At 32.4% G+C, this 18244-nt stretch overlaps 1 protein-coding gene across 4 annotated transcripts; it reads left to right on the top strand.

Annotated features, from left to right (window-relative positions):
* The first annotated feature begins 9903 nt into the window (after positions 1-9903).
* Positions 9904-17385, top strand: LOC114312765 (protein cornichon homolog 2). Of its 4 annotated transcripts, none has more exons than XM_028259061.2 (5): positions 9904-10119; positions 10244-10425; positions 11865-11987; positions 12871-12977; positions 17077-17385. In XM_028259061.2, exons 1-4 carry the CDS (start codon positions 10045-10047, stop codon positions 12938-12940), a joined length of 450 nt encoding a protein of 149 aa, XP_028114862.2. In that variant the 5' UTR covers positions 9904-10044; the 3' UTR covers positions 12941-12977; positions 17077-17385. The 4 variants fall into 4 exon arrangements, with proteins under 4 accessions (XP_028114862.2, XP_028114864.2, XP_028114861.2 ...); XM_028259063.2 differs by lacking the exon at positions 17077-17385 and adding an exon at positions 14369-14443 and having other exon boundaries at positions 9925-10119; XM_028259060.2 differs by lacking the exon at positions 17077-17385 and adding an exon at positions 13901-14324 and having other exon boundaries at positions 9925-10119.
* The last annotated feature ends 859 nt before the right edge of the window (positions 17386-18244 follow it).

Raw genomic sequence — 18244 nt, forward strand, 5'->3', positions numbered from 1 at the left:
GTAAACAGGTTTACTAATCTGAGAGGAAGTAGTATTATCTATTCCTTTTAATTTATTAGTGGAAGGTTGACCAAGATAAATTTTACTATTTTTTCGAAATAAAGGCGTATTAAATATTTCATCGTCAGTTTCATTGTCAGTGGGAACACTGGAAGTACTATGTCTAGAGGATTGACTACGATTAAATTTTATTCAAACAGAACCATCATTGAATTGGTGAATATCTTGGATATCTTGTATTGAGGATTGTTGTTGATTATGTTTGTAATTTTCATTAACAGTAATCCATTGATCAGGAAGATCTATATTTTTCCATTGAATCATTTGAGGGACATTAATATGTGATTCTCCAGGGTTACTACTGCTTTGGATTAATAAAGTTTTATCTTTGGGACTCTTGTGTAAAGCATGAACATTTAAATTTGTTTGCATACATTTATAATGAATACGATATATTAAAGCAATATTATGAACTTTTTCTTTCATGTTAGTAAATGAACCATGTAATTGAATGTTTAATGTTAACGCATCTAAAATATGCGGGTCACGTAAACTAAGTGTAAAATCAGGAAAACAATTAAAATGTACTGGACCTTTATGAAGACCAGTTTCCATCATACCCATTAAACTATCATTATAATCAAGAAAACGAGAATCTCGTAAACATAACAAAACAGAGGTATTTTTACCTACCATGGTTAATGGATTAAGACCAACTTGGATTAAACCAATATGCATAAAATTATAACCATTATTTAAATGTCTTTTGATTAATTTTGAATCAAATAATTGACAAGTTTGTCGAGGCTTTTCTAAGGCGTAAACTTGTTCAATAGTTTTAACATGCAAAGTAATTTTAAAAACATTCTGTAGAAAAGTAGTTTTATAAATTTCTTTGATTGGTAATTTCGGTATATTCCATCCTGCATCAAATTTATCATTTTGTATTTCAACATCTTCTTCATGTAGTACTAATCCTTGATTTGGTAGTGAAGGCAAAGTTGTTGACCTAGAACTGACTGATGAGTTACTTCTAAATAATCGACTCATTGTTCGGTTTAATTAATCAGTTTTACAGTTATCTTAATACATACCCTATTCTTGTCATGTTATCACAGACCAAAATGGTTTGAGTACAGACCCTATTCGAGAGAACCCCTATGTCCGACACTGCCTAAAGCTAAGGACTTACTCTGGACTGGGAACGAAAGTGGGTGACTTAAACCAAGCGGATAAGCACAGACTGATCTTTTGGGTGATCAAGATGAACTGAAAACGTGATTAATCAAATAAACAACAGAATAGATTAATTGGAAGAAACTAAGCAGTTAGAAAGAGGATACAACATAACTTGGCTCTGATACCAAAAAGGGCGAAAGCAGCAAAAGAAATGAAGAACATGGATTACGAAATGAAATATGAATAAAATTGAACAACAGACTTGGAATGCACACAATTACACAATCGTTTTAATAAAACACATTGTACAGAAAATAACTTACAATTACAATTGTAGCAACTGCAAAGATCTTAACTAGGGTACAGAACGGGAAGGTGTAATTGTCACTCAGAGCACTCTGGTTTTCTTACAACACAGAAAAATGGGAAGAAAATTGAAGACTGCCTGAGCTAATACAATTGATTACAATATATAGAAACTAAATTAACTATACAGCATGTGAATTGGCGGAAGGCAGCTGGCAACATTGGAGACTGAGCAGAGCTGTCGGTTGCTTTCGGCTGATTGATTGAACAGTTGAAACAGCTTTAACAAAAGTTGATTGGGTGAATAGTGACGGTGAACAGTAAAAGTGAACGAGTATTATTATTATTATTATTATTATTTCCTACTATTATTATTATTCTTATTCTATATATTTATTTTATATTTATTGTTATTATTTTTTATTTATTTAATAATATATTATCACATACAACCAAAATTATATTTATATATGGTTATAAATATTTATGTGGTATTTAATTAAACGCTTAGGGTGTCACACATTCGTTACTTCATTTTTTTCGTTATTCAAGCATGTCCATTCGTTCAATTCCGTGGTATGCAAATACATAAGAAATACATGTGAAATCCATGCAAACGGAGGCCCGACAGTTACAATAACGGAATAAAAACGAAATCGGAAAACTGCCCTGTTTGGCCGCATGTGTGGTGGCCTTGGCCGGACGAGCGGTGGTGATACAGTGTGCAATTTTGGCCAAAAGAGGGTTGGCTGCTCGAGCGGTCTGGGTAAAATTTCAGTCCGAAAATCTTGCTTTTGCCTTGAAAGCCTCCATTTTCAAATCCAACTTCAATTTATACAAATTAAGGCCCAAACCCTTAAAAACATGTCAAATTTAGTATGTCTAACTTCATAAACAAATCATATATGCCAAACAAAACTCAATTTGTACTTAAAAAGGTACAAAACTTGACGATATACATTTGAGGGTTCCAAGCTCCACTGTCATGGAAATTCATGGCAAAACTCAAAAGGTATGCATGAAAAACTAATTGCTACACATTACTTCATGAATTGATGCCATGTATGCAAAGATTAAACATCCCCTTAGCAATATACATGCAAAGCTTCTATATAATCCATAAATCCACCTCTATATCACATGAGCTTCAAGATAAAGAGTTAGATTCTTACCAATAATACTTGTTCTTGCTCACTCTAGACAAATCCAAGCCAAACTTGAGTTTCCTCTTTCTTTTTTTCCTTTCTTCTCTTCTTTTCTCAAACTCTCTAGAGTTTTATCTCTCTCTCTCTCTCTCTCTCTCTCTCTCTCTCTCTCTCATTTTTGTTTCTCTTTTAAAAGGATAAGTTTTGAGCTCAATATACCACATATATATCTATATATGTGCTTAAACTAATAAGGGTTGCCCAAACACTACTTAGCAAATCAGACAAAATCAATTTTCAATTAAACTCCCCAAATGGTTCCAAATATTCCGATTAGTCCATCCATGTGCTCAATTTCGGTTTCTGGACCCATTAAGGTCGTCTATTTCTATTCTGAAGTTGTAGCCCCAACAGATATTTGCCCAATTCAGACAGATACTTCCAAATTAAATCATATTAATTCATAATAAAATAAAGGTAATTTTGCCACGTATTTTGGGGCCGTTACACTTAGGGTGGTGGGTAAACTATTACACTATTATACTATTATAAACACACTCTCTCTCTTCTGTGGCTAGGCTAGCTTAGGTAGGGGTGGTGGGTAATTATTAATGTTATTTATTTAATTATATAAATTTTTATTTCAATTCTTGTAATTCAATTACAGATAATTGTATAAATTATTAATTGTTAACTATTATGTTATTTTATTTTTATTTTTTTCTTATTATTTTTTTATTTTTACAAGATCAATCTTTTTATTTATTTCATTATTTATTTTTTAAAATTATTTAACCGTTGCAAGTTGTTTTTTATTTTTATTTTTCGAAATTTAACCATTGGTAGAGAGAGGGCCGGATAGGTAAGCCGGACCGAGCAGCTCGCAGGGCTCGAAATTTTTTGGGTCGGGCCGAGGCTAACGAGTCGGGCCACAAATGGAAGGCCCAGGCACAAGCCCAAGGTACTGGGCTGGACTCGGGCTCGGTCCTAACCGGGCTGAAACGGGTCGGCCCATCTCAGGTTTCGGGCCATTTTTACACCTTACAATTAATGACGTCAAATCACAAAGAATTGCAAACATTAATTATCAACTCTATAAGATATGTAGGCATTGACACAAATAAATAAAAATTTTCAACACTGAAAACCAGTCAAAATTGTTAAAAACAATTTCTAAAAACAATTTCACAACTGAAAATCAGAAAACAAATTTAAACAAAAATTTCCAAAACTGGAAATATAGAAAAACATTTTTAATTTCAGAACTAGAAATACTAGAAAAATGAACTGTTCAAAACCAGTTTAACAATTTTCAGAATAAGAAAATAAATTTTAAAAAACAATTTGTAAAACAACTCTTTCCAGCACCGTTTAAAAAAAATAGTTTTAAATAAATTGTTCCAGCACAATTTATATAAACAAGGGAGATTTACCAATAAATCCCAAAATTTAAACTTATGAACCAATTAGTCCCATTTTTATTCTATTAAACCGTTTAGTCCCATCTTTCTCCTATCACACACAGATACACACATACATTGTGAGGGGCAGACAGACACTCACACACAGATACACACACACACATATACACACACCCAGACAGACACACACACACAGATACACACACACAGACATATACACACACCCAGACAGACACACACACAGATACATACAGACAGACACACACACACAGATACACACATACAGATACACACAGTCCGTCACACAGCCACCGTAAATCAAATAATTTGGACACCATTTTGGGTAAGGTTTTGGTGGAAGAGAAAGCATCCTGATGGGTAACACTGAACTTTCAATCCACATTAATTTTTCAGTTCCCACCACACATATTTTCAATTCCTTAATTTCTTCTCATTTTACAACATCAATTTTAAAAAAAATTCTAAATCACCCTTATCTTCTTTTAACTCTGAATCCCAAACCTAAACTAACCCTAACCTGTCTGTGGCCACCGTTGGTGGCGGCCGCCAGTACCTCTCTCCTCCTCACCTTCTCAACGCAGCACTCCCCCAACCTCACCGCTCCATCTTCTTCTTCTTCTTCTTCTCCTCTTCTTCTTCTTCTTATTCTTATTCTTCTTCTCATCGCAAACCACCGCTGCTGCCATTATCTCCCACAATCGCTGCCAGATCGCGAACCGCTCTCTGAAAACCCTAGATCTAGGGTGAAGGTTTCGAGACCGGCTGCGAAACACACACACACACACACACACACACAGAGAACAAAGAAGAGAAGAGGGAGGTAGGTCGTTGGACTGCAACGGTGCTCGTGTGATGGAATGGAGGGAGGTTGTCGGGATACGGCCACACTGCCCTGCGATCTCTCTCTCTCTCTCAATTGGAAAATAGGACCAAATATGGAAAATAGGATCAACAAGTAACAAACTTCCCCACTGATAGGACTTATCCGAACAAAAGAATAAAGTTGGGACTAATTGGTTTAAGAGTTTATGAAATAGGATTTATTGGTAAATTTCCCTATAACAAAACAGTTTTTAAATAAAACAGAAAACTATTTCCAAATTATTTTGATTTAACAAAAAAACCAACTTTCAAAAAACCTTGATCTTTTGGGATGTGTCATATCATGATAATATGGCACAGGTAAATTCTATTGAATACGTAGTGCTTTCAAATATGGGTCCCGCAAACTTGGTCAAATCCTTTTGTTGCCAAGAGAAAGAATTGTAGATGAGATCAAGAGATTCTTTGCGAACACTCTGGAGAGGCATGGACATAATTCTTGTAATTTGTCCTCATCATCACATTCTAGAATGTTCTCTGATGAAAAGATTCAACTGAACTCATTGAATCTTGATTTGGACAATAACATTCCTGCAATATGAAACTCCGGCTTCTTCTTCTTTCCCAAAAAAAATTCAACTGTGACTAAAGATACGAGTAATTTGCCTAGAATAGCACTACAAGAAAATCCAGCTTTGGCGACTAAAAAATGAATTTTCGTCGCTGAAAGTAGGACAATCGGCGACTAAAATGGAATTAGTCGCCAAAAGTGTTCACTTTTGGCGACTAAGACAATTTAGTAGCCAAATGCATAGTTATTGGCGACTAAAATCAATTTCGTAGCCAAAAGTAAGGGTTTTGGCGACTAAAATTCAGTTTAGTCGCCAAAAGTGCAGATTTTTTGTTACTAAAAAAAATTAGTAGCTAAAAGGAGGGGTTTTGCCGACTAAACCCGACTTTAGTCGCCAAAAGTGCTGTTTTTGGCTACTAAAAAAAATTAGTAGCTAAAAGGAGGAGTTTTGGCTACTAAACCTGACTTTAGTCGCCAAAAGTGGCTGTTTTTGGCTACTAAAAAAAAATTAGTAGCTAAAAGGAGGAGTTTTGGCTACTAAACCCGACTTTAGTTGCCAAAAGTGCTGTTTTTGGCTACTAAAAAAAAATTAGTAGCTAAAAGGAGGAGTTTTGGCTACTAAACCTGACTTTAGTCGCCAAAAGTGGCTGTTTTTGGCTACTAAAAAAAAATTAGTAGCTAAAAGTAGAGGTTTTGCCGACTAAAACTGACTTTAGTCGCCAAAAGTGCTTACCCTATTTTTTTTTGTAAATATTTTATTTTTTACATAAAATATATTAAATAAAAAAAATTATTTTCATATATACAATTTTGTATTAATGTCAGTGAATATAGTATATAAATAATATTTGTTGCAATAATATTCATATGAATTGGGAGTGGCGTAGTGGGGGAGCAAGCCTTGGGAAGGCGTAGTGGGGTGCAAGTTGGGAACATAGGTTCGAACCTTGGGACATCCAGCAGAGGCAATATTTTTTTTTTTTGAAATATGGTTTTGGCGACTAAAGGCGTTGGTCGCCGAAAGGTATACCTTTTGGCGACGAAAATCTTAGTCAGGAAATGTTTAAATAATAAATAAAAAAAATCACTATTGGCGACTAAAAATTTAGTCGCTAAATGTATGATTTCAAAAAATGGAATTGCATTTGGCGACAAAAAAATTCGTCGCTGAAGACCTGTGAATTGGCAACTAACAGGTTTTTAGTCGCCAAAGGAATGGGTGACCATGAATTCGCGACAACAGTGGCGACTAAAAGTTTTTGTCGGGAAAAGTGAAAATTCGACCTTTGGCGACTAAAAAAGGACCTTTGGCGACTAAAAATTTAGTCGCCAAAGGTGTATTTTCTTGTAGTGTAGTAAAGACTGAATTTTCTTTCTCAAGTTTGCTTGAACTTGCTGCAGACAATGATGTGGAGGGGTTCAAGCAATCGATTTTGCATATTGCTTCTGCAATTAATGAAATGGGATTCTGGTATGGTCGTCAGAGAGCATCAAAACAAATGGCACTGGAGAATCGAACTCCCTTAATGGTTGTTGCCATGTATGGCAGCGTTGATGTTGTAAAACTAATACTCTCTTTATCCAAGGCAGATGTAAATCTTTCTTGTGGCCCAGATAAGAGTACTGCCCTTCACTGTGCTGCATCTAGCGGATCTGTCAATGTTGTTGATGTTGTAAAGATGTTATTACTTGCTGGTGCAAATCACAGTTTGACTGATGCCAACATCGATCTATTGATGTTGTTGTCGCTCCTTCAAAGTTTCCTGACTTGAAAGATACCCTTGAACGGCTCCTCAGGAATGATGATTCTGTTCACCTACTGGACATTAAGGTATCATTTGGTCGTGAGAAATCGAATTCGTCATCACACTTATCATCTCCAGAAAATGGTCCCTTGTCTTCTGCTGTGGATTCAGCATCATCACTAAACAATTTTAGGCTGAGTGATACCCGAGCATCCTCTCCACCAGAGAGGAAAAAAAAAAAACCTGGTTGATCCTTCTCTTCCAAACATCAAGAACAGTGCATATTCCACTAACGAATTTCGAATGTTCTCATTTAAAATCTGTCTAAAGATTGTTAGAAAAATAGTACCAAATTATATAGAAAATATAATTTAAAAATATGTAAACAGTGTTTGGACAAAACTAAAAATTGAAATAAATCGATATAATAACGTAACAAAACTTACAGTACATAAATAGATAAAACCTGATCGAGTCGAGTGTGTGACACTTTTTCCTTAAGACAAATTCGTCCTCTCACCGGTGCTAAAGATTCAATGGACGTTTATCTCTCAGGATACAACGATCAATGTCTTGCACTAGCAGCACTACTATTGTAAGCCTAGCGAACTTCGTTGTGCATGCACTCTCTTTATAGAAAAATTTGACTTAGGAAAATATAAAGAATAAATGTGAAGATAAAGAAGAAATGACGAATTTCCTATCCAAATTGAAGTGAGGGAGATGAAATTTATAAATTCCTCCGTGACTTTTCCTAAAGGTTGTGACCCTTAAAACGACGCACTCTTCTATTTCAAGAGATACAACCATTTGAGTAAATTTTAATTTAAATTTTCCAACAGTTTAATCAATAGTGTCGGCATACCAATGGTGGATGTGGGTGAAAAACAAATGATTGTATATATGCTTTAGCATTTACACATGTTTGTAGATCACCTTTAATTGCGGCATTTTTTTTTTTTTTTTGTTAAAATTGAATATGGAGTGATTGTGATAAGATATTATAGAATTATATTATATAAAAGATTATATATAATAAAATTGTGAACAATAAATTATAATTAGATAGATAGTCCAAATCTTCATATTATAACTCCTATGTTATTTCTTCATGTCTCATATTTTCTCACTTAATTTCCGGTGACAATACGAAAGTTATTCAATATTTTAATATCGCGTAAACAAACAACAAACTAAAAAGACATATTGAATTTAACAACATTTCATATCAAAATTTTATTCTTTATACTAATTAAGGTCTTGACTTAATGGTTGTGCAATACTGTTTTGTGCACTAATGGCATGTTTGATTGAAAGGATTAGAGTATGGGATTGGGATTATTAATCTGCGGGTCCAATTATCCTATGTTTGTTTTGACATTTTGTTTTAGGATTATCAATCCAATGGATAATTAATCCAACAAATTTGTAGGATTATTAGTAATAGGGTAGGGGTGGGATTGTGAATACCACACTAATTTGATTGGATTATTAATACCTCACTATTAATCTTGTGGAATCAAACATGGCCTAAAATTACTAATCAACTATTATAGATAATAATTTATTATTTTTCTTTATACTACAATCAAACGAAATATTATTTTTAATGGTGGGTTAAATTGACAAGTAAAATTTTACAAGATAATTTTAAATAATTAAATATGATTCATATAATATTACTGAGAAGATAATTTATCGCCTACCCAAAATACAAAAAGTGATGGTTGCTTATCTTGTCTTACAAAAATATTCATCCTTGTAGAGGTGAAAATGTTAAAAAAAAAAAAAATCAATTCAGGGAGGACATAGTTTGAGAAGTGAGTTGATTTTTTTATTTCAACAATGATTCATCCCACTAAAAATATCACCACTAATAGCACTAATGCATTAAAAAAATAAAAAAAAATAAAAAATAAATACAACTCCAAGACTAAAACATCACATCATTCATGGCGGGACCCACTGCCACCTAATTAGTGGGAGCACTAATTAGTGCTCCCAAGCATTTTTCTTTTTATTTTTTATTTTTTTGACCAATTAACTTGGAGAGTACTTACGTATAGGTCTTAATAAGTGAATTTATTAATAAGTGAACTTATCATCTAATAGGTCTTATGAGAAAAAATTGTCATTAAAAAAGTCACTAATTGTAAATTTTAGCGACAATTTATAAAAATCATAATAAAAAAGTCACTAATTGTCAATTTTTAGCGACATATATAAAAAATTGTCATAAAAAAATTATTTTGAATGACAATTTTATCAAGACTTATTTTTAATAGGATTTGATGGGAATTGGTAGTTTTTCCTTAGCTTTCTTGGGGCTGAAAAGTTCGTTTTGTTTGATTTTTTTTTTTAATTTTGTCAAAAAAAAAGTGAAATAATTATGGTTTAGATATAATATTTTGTCTTATTGATTTTTTAATTTATTTTGTCTTTTTGTGATTAATTTTAATCAAAAAAATTCACCTGCCAAAAGAGGGCAATGTCATTTCACCAAATTTGAGAGAGGTCTCAGCAATTATCACAAACTTTAGGAAAATTGTGCAATTTGCCGTAAATTAAAATTTAGATTTATTTTGAGAAGCAATTTATTTATTTATTTATTTAGTTATTGATTTTAAAAAATAAAATAAAATAAAATAAAAAGAGTGATATAACCTAAATTTTTATTTTTTATTTTTTATTACCAAAATAGACCATAAAAGCATGCAGGGTTTATGTTTTCTTCAGGTTCTGGCGAGAGAGAGAGAGAGAGAGTCAAATTTCTAGGCTGTGTGTGTGTGTGTGGGTATGGTGTGAATTGGTGATCTTCTTCATCACCAAAAGCAATGGTGTGTGAAGTAATTCTATGGGTAATCTTCTTCATCTTCAACATGACCCTCTTAGCTCTCGATTTCTATCAGGTAATCTCTCTCTTTCTCTCTCTCTAAAACCCCTTCAAATCATCATCTATAATTCATTTTCTATATATAGAAACCCTAATTGAACTGACTGAGTTCACATTATTATCGATGATTGAGTTTGCAGATTGTGTGTTTATCGGATTTGGAGGCCGATTATATGAATCTATACGAGTCATCGTCTCGTATTAATGCCGTGATTGTCCCTGAGTTTGTAGTTCATGGTTTGTTCTGCTCCCTATTCCTTGTGACCGCCCATTGGTTCATGTTCCTGCTTATGCTTCCCATTGCCTACTACAACACCATGTTGTGAGTTTCTTCTTTGTCAATTTCATTTGAGTGTGCTCTTACTTGCATCCCTGGTGATCATATTGAGAGCCGGCCCTAGGTTGTTTGGGACCTAGGCGAACTTTTCAAATGGGGCCTTCTATACATAACGACAAGTGGTGGCATATTGGATGCGTGTGCATATGATCATTTTACTTTGGAAAAATAAGATTATAAATTGGATGATTGAATTGAAAATCTAAAATCAGAAATCAGAAGTTAAGAGATTTGAAGGAAAAAAAAAAAAAAATTTAGGACTACCCACCTAACTGCGATAGGGTACTTTGGGGGGGAAAAAAATTGAGACATAAACACCAAGTTGGGCCTTCTCTTCATAATAGTACTATCGTTCCACCACACACGCAAAAAAAAAAAGTAATAATATGAGAATAATGACAAATTAGAATGCACACATAGTACGTTTTGCTCAAGAGGAAACGGTCTTCTCTACCAAATACATGATCTTTGTTTCAAGTCCTGTCCTCCTCTTAATATAAAATTTATATGAACACCAACTATAGGGGTATTTTGGGAAAACATAAAATATGAGACATTTTGTGTCAACACCATCTCAAGGCTTCACATATATAATAGTATAGACAGATAGATATATAATGAAAAAAAATGTGGGTAAAATGCCGAGTAGTTACATTTAAAAAAAAAAATTTTTCTAATACCTGTACAAATTTTGTTTGCATATATAATCACTAAAATCATATACTAAAATTTACTCACATAGATCAAAATATGGAAAAATATTCCAATAACTCAAAAAGATAAAAATATGATCATGGTGCTTTATAATTTAACAAATTCGATCCATGTTCTAACTACAGTTGCCATCTTAGATCTCAGGTTGCCTAAGGCCAGCCCTTCTTGTTGTTTTCTCACTTATATCTCGGTCTTTCTCTGTGGTTGATTGATTTATTTTATGCAATCTTTTTCTGCTTGATTAACCCATGCATAAATCAAGGAACAAAACTCCTGTTTGTTTTTTATCAAAATCTCATAAACGTTTCCATTTCGTAAGAGACCAAACCGAAACCATAGTAGGATAATGAAGTTCTAGAATTTAAAGAACTTAACGAACATAAAACTGAGCTCTCTTAGTGTTTTTTTTTTCTTCTTCTTTCTTTTCCAGGAACTTACTTCTGATTGCTTGTTTTCATCATCACTTTCAAGTTTTATGTTCTTCAAGTTCTTTAAATTCTAGAATTTTACAGTAGTAAAAAGATAAGGTACTTATTTGGAAAAAGGAAATTTAAAGATAATGTAGAAAGAGATGGCGTTTGTTGAATTTACAACCTTTTGGATATACATTTCAATGATTATTTTTCATATTGGTTCATGTGTCTATAGATGTAAGTTTGTTGAAATTAAAGCATTACCTTTTTTTTCTTATAAGTAATTTCTTTTTTCAGATTTATAAAGCAACAACATCTTATTGACGTCACTGAGGTCTTTAGATTTCTTAAAGCTGAGAAAAAGTATCGAGTTATCAAACTTTCCTTCTACTTAGTTCTCTTGGTCTTGGTCATTTTCAGGTTTGCTTCGATTCTTCATTTATTACTTTTCTTTCACTTTTCGTATTTTAAAATAAGGGCTGTTGGTTTAAATCTGAGGGCAATCACTTTGTAAATAATGGTCAAAGACGTGGTCCACCCCTCCCAGTCTCCCAGATTCCCATTTATGGGCACTAAATTGGCAGCATTTTTTTTTAAATTCTTATTTTACATTTTGCTAAGTCGAAGTTTTTACTTGCTGCCTGGGCATAGACTTCTCTCTGAAGGGTGATTTTCCACTAACTTATCAGTCTTCAATTTCAATAATGAAGAATTAGATGCTCGCTCATCCTTTCTTGAATTCTAGAAATTACCTTTCATACTTTGACCTGCATGTTTTATCCTTTCAATTCTTTGAAATAAGCTGAGACATGACCTTATGAATATTTAATTGTCAAATGTTAATATCACATTTTCTAATGTGAATGTACATCTCAAGCCTGGAAAACCAAGTATGTCTGGACGTCCAATCTTCTTGTTCCCGTAGGCTGGAACTTTGGTAAAGCAATGTACTAGTTTATAGTTAGGTACTTAGGCTCTAGTCATGGTTCTCAAGAAAACAGTGAGCGAAAACACAATCAAACAGATTGAGTTTTATTTTTTATCGTACGAAACATAATCACAATAAGGAAATATGAGATGAATTTATCTCTTCTATACTTGCTAATTGAGTATGAAAGGTCCAAAGGAGGAGTGCGCAAATTTTTCTGTTAAATCTGCTCTGATTGAGTTATTTTTATCGAATTTTAGTTGAAAAGGATATTTTAATTTATGATTGATTATAGAAACTAATGACTTGTGTCAGGTGCCTGTGGGTGTGTGTGTGCAAGCATGTGGCAATGCTAATAATAAATCGTTAATGCAGGTTTGTTCTGTCTATGTTAAACTCTATAGTTGATGAAGATGATGGTGTACATGGATCTTGGTGGTACTGATTTCCACCACTTTGATGCAGTATGATTGCCAGTCCTTGTAAGTTTGTTCTAGTCCCTGAAATTGCAAAAATGAAAAAAATACCCAATTTACTGATATAGGTTGGCAAACCATTAAAGGAACTTGGCCTGTTTTCTTGCTGTCTAAACCATCAACTAGTAGGTGAAGCATTCGTATTGATTTCTAGATCATGATTAGTTTTAGTCTAAAAACTTGTTTAGGTTGATGAACAATGTATCCCATCCCTAGAATGAATGATCAAAAGGAATGGTTGTTTCTTCATGCATCATCTACTCTCTTAAATGACACTTGCAGATTTATACAAGTTTATTTTCGTATATTATAACTTACTTTCATTTATCACATTTCTAGAATGAATGGTCAAATGGAATCATTTTTTTGTTTTGTTTTGTTTTTTTTGCTGTTCCCTTGGTTACAAGTGTTTTTGCACACTTCATTTATGTGCCATACTAACCTGCCTCAACCACAGTGGTCCTTTTGCCAATGTGTTTCTTTCCACCTTCTATATGACCACTAGGTGAAATATTCGGGGCTCACCACCCATTCTCTTTAAAACAACATACAATTTATATGGCACTTGTATTTGTTAAAAAATGTAACCTACTTCTGGGCAGGGGCTGTTTATTTATTTATATATTTTTTAAATTAAAAAAAAAATAAAAAAAATCAACACATGGAATAACACCAAACCTCCAGGACCTATAAGCAACACAGTTTGTGAGGTTCACCCAAAACATAGTGCTACGTCCACAGAATTAGTGCGGTTTCACTATAATCTCAATAGAGAAATTATAGGAGTCTCACCCTCAATCTTACAAATTCTTTCTATTAATCTCATCAATATTTGTTTCTCATACACATAATATAATTATGAACGAGTATTAGTATATATAATGCTAGCCCCCGGTAAAACATTGTATTTTTCATGCACATCAAGGCAGGTAGCCCATTCGAGTGCCCTTAGGCCAGCATGTGCACCATCATCATTCTCTGCTCTAGCGCCTATTTAGTGAGCAAACCTACACTTTCTGGACAAATTGCATTGGAGCACGCTTTAACCCTGCTCGAGCATGCTTCTGCTCTCCACCGACAACAGAACATTGCTTCAAACAAGCAAATGAGTACACATATTGGCATGTATGATTGATCTATAATATATATGCCGATATGCAAGTAATTTTTACTCTGCAAGCAAAGATGCTTAGTCTTCACTCCTGCTTTCACAGTTTTGAGGATTGTAAGTTGCATATTTAGCATACCATTTCAAAATCTTTGTTTGACATGTGTGTTGACTTGTAGTTTGACATCCTCATTCATTGAAAAGATGGATGATATTAGTATAAAAAGTACGCTTATGATATGGCATTTTGTTTGTATATTTGAATGCAATATTACTTTTTGTTGGACAGCATAGCTAAGGTTGATGTTTTTGCGGAATACGAAGTTTTGGAAGTCAATTCAAGAGGGTATTGTTTTTGTTTTCAGTTTTTGAAAAACAAATAATTTGTTTGGCGAGCTATCTTCAAATACTTTTTGGGAATAATTTATAGAAATAGCCCATTTTTTAGGAAACACAACAAATTTTTCATAGCAACTGACTAAGTGGATTTGCTCTGATTGTTTATGGGCTGGAGATCTGATTGGGCTGCTTGGGCCTATTCGTTGTCTATTGTAGGCTGTAATCAAAACCAATTAGTATGTGACCCATCAGTTCTTGAAAATGAGGCTTTAAATCAATTAATATGATTCCATGTCAAAAATTGATTCCATGTCAAAAAATTTTGACAAATCTACATACATACTAATGGAACAATTAATATGTGACCCATCAGTTCTTGAAAATGAGGCTTTTGACCCAATTTTTGATTACTACATACATACTAATGGAACAATTTTTGACAAATCTATAGTGTAATTTAGACCTTATTTGTCATAATCTAAAAAAGTTAAAAAATCAAAAAGTCACTATTCTATTTAAGTCACATTATTTTATTTAAGTCACATCACCTCTCTACCATATCACTTCAAACCCAATTCATACTCTATCCATATTTCATAAAAATTTAATGTACTTATTTAGATCATCTCAAATCACCTCTAAGACTGTACTAAAATAATATTTTAAAAAAATACTACACCGACAGAGATATTTCATCAGTAGCATACTCATACATATCAGAGGGTAAGATCCATTGTAAAAGATACAATATTGTTCTAAAAAAAATAAAAACAAAATATTGCTTACATTGCTCGTCTGCTTCACCTGTATGTGGCTGTGGCTGTGGTTGTGGTTGTGGTTGATTATGTGTTTATTATGGGTGAGAGCGGGTTGGTTGCGGCTACGAAATTTCAATATGTCATTCGTTCATAATATTGGTGTATTGGAAAAAATCAATTCATATTCGTCCGCCAATCCGACGGATGTGAATTGGGCGGATTGATACGAATCAGTTTAGTGGTTCAAAATTTTTATAAATTTTTAATATAATTCAACTTGTGTACTTCTTCAAAAAAAAAATATATATATATATATATATATTACAGTAAATGACTTAAAAAAATATTACAATCATAGCATGCCTCATCCACATAAATTATTACAATCTGTGGTTCTTAAAATATAAAAATAATTTAAACCATCAAAATCATGAATAGAGCAGTAGTAGAGATTGTATGTCTCTATATTGTTACATCTATATCTGTTTTTTAAAACAAAAATCAACCAGCATATATCATCTTTTTTATTTATTATTTTTAGGGTTAGATTTAAAAACTAAAAAATATAGATAAATAAGACATTTATTTTTTTCAATTCAAAAAATATATTCAAACTGAAAATTCTTTTTCAACATAATATTTAAACTTTTTTTCAATTGAAAACACAAACAGAATATTTAAACAAATTAAAAATACAAATTTTTACAAATTACTAGGAGTGCTCACGGTTTGGTGGTTCAGTTGCAATCAAATGAATCTCAAATTCGCCTTTCGTCCAAAACTAGGTGGATTGGAAAAAATCAACCTGCAACCGTCCGTTTGTCATCCCACATCCATCCAAAATGCGGTGGATTAGTTCGGTTTGGGCGGATTGGTATATCCGCAGCTTATAGACTTAGATTTCGTTTGTTAATTATACATTTTAGTCAAAAAATTAAAAAGTCACTATAAGTTATCAAGTCACTATAAGTTATCACATCACTTTTTCTACTTTTTTACATATCTTTTCATAAAAAGTTAAGAAGTTAGTAAAATAATCTGTTTCCAAACGAGACTTTATTTTTTATTTTATTGTACAATCAAAATATAAAATTATGGGCCCATTGGAAACATCCTTCAGAATCAAGATTTTCTCCTCTATCTCTCTATTTGCTAGGTCATTAGGCTTACTTTTGGATCTAATTTTGATGATTTGAACTGTTCATATTTTAAAATTTGTTTAGTATATTATACCTGTAAAAAATTAAGTTGATCGGATATCAGAAAGCATGTGTTTGGAAAATTGTTTATTAAATTTTTTTAAAAAATAATTTGTAGTTCGATGATACGAACACGTAGTTTCTAATATTCAATCAACTTGATTTTGTACAAGTATGATATATTTAATAAATTTTAAAATATAAATTATTTGAATTATCAAAATTAAACCCAAAAGTAGACCTAATAGCCTAACATGGAGGGAGTTTAGGAGAGAGATGAATCCATCCTCCAGCTTAATGGGGCCCAACAATTGACATTTCTACCCAATTGTTGTAGTAATGTAATGACCCAATAGTGGGTGGACCATCTACCTACATGATGATGCATCCACTGATTGTACATTTTAAACCACTCGAATTTTTTTTTCTTTTAAAAAAACTGTAGATTATGAAAATTTATTCTGATTTTATTTGAGAATGAGTGTGTAGGGTAGATTTAAAGTTAGTGAAATTTGAATCACCCCTATAAGGCTACAGTGAATGTAGACCATTGATTTATTTTTTTGGATATTTTTTTATGGGTTTGTAGTATAGTTGTTTTGTTTGTTTGTTGGGTCCGTGGCAGGTAGTTGGACGTTGGGTCGTTTTCTGGGCCCAGGTTGGACTGAAGCTGTCTTTTGTGTTTTGTGTTGGCCCATCAGGCCCAGTAGCAGCATCAAGTTCTGTTGGGTCTTTGAGCGACTGAGAAAATAAGGCGGGACCCACGAGAAAACCTCACATAGACAAGTGGCTAAACAAGTGGCTATTGTTCCAGTGGGTCGCCATCTATGGTGGGCCTATCAATTGGACTACACCTGACCGTCCGAAGTACCCCCATGATCATGTGAGCATGTGTATTCTTTATGTAATTGATGAGAAAAACAGTTGGCTTTGGCGGAAAAACATTTTTCATTTTTTAATGTTTAGTATGATAAAAAAAAGGAAAATTTAGTCAAAATTTCTTCATTTTAGTGAAAAGAATAACTTAATTTATTTCGTTTTATAAACCCTTTAAGGAGGAATCACAAAATTGAACAATAACATAGTAAATATTTTTTTTCTTAAACAATATTGTCCATGCATATACATATACATATATATATATATATATATATTTCACAGAACTCTTTAGATTAGAGACGATTTAATTTTATTTTATTTTATACAAGGTTAAAAATGTTGTGTATGTGTGTTTTTGGTTGGTTCATCTAGTATGTATTTTGTTTTTTGTAACAATAAAATGTTATTATGAATTAAAGTAATATATTACTATGAGATAAAGTAATATATTACTATGAGATAAAGTAATATATTACTGTTTATTTCGATAGTATATATATATATATATATATATTTTAAAGAATTTCATAGTTAATATGAATCTTATTTGATAGATCTTAATGAGAGGATTTTAAAGATACTAATTTTATTAAAAAATGATATCTAGATAAAAAAATTATATTATTTTAAAATCTATAATATTAAATTACTCACTAAGTATATTTTGGTAAAAATATATGTTTTGACTTTTTAAAGAATTTTTTTTTGTATTTATTCTAATATATTAAAGTTTTATTATTAAAGAATTTTGACTAAATCTAAAAAAAAGGAAAGTCAACAAAAATAACCTTATGTAGGAGAAAAAGTAAAAAGCATATTACTTTATCACACTATAGACACCATCACGCAGTAATTCAACTATTAGGATAGTTTCAAGAACATGTCTTTTTTAGTGAACCGAAAGTGTCTAGATATTTTATGAGTTTTTCAGAAAATGAAAACAATTTGTGACTACATTTTCTACTAGAAGCTTGCTTTCTTTGTAAAAAT

This window comes from Camellia sinensis, chromosome 10, assembly GCF_055761805.1.
Source record: "Camellia sinensis isolate YWXY chromosome 10, ASM5576180v1, whole genome shotgun sequence".
Lineage (NCBI taxonomy): Eukaryota > Viridiplantae > Streptophyta > Magnoliopsida > Ericales > Theaceae > Camellia > Camellia sinensis.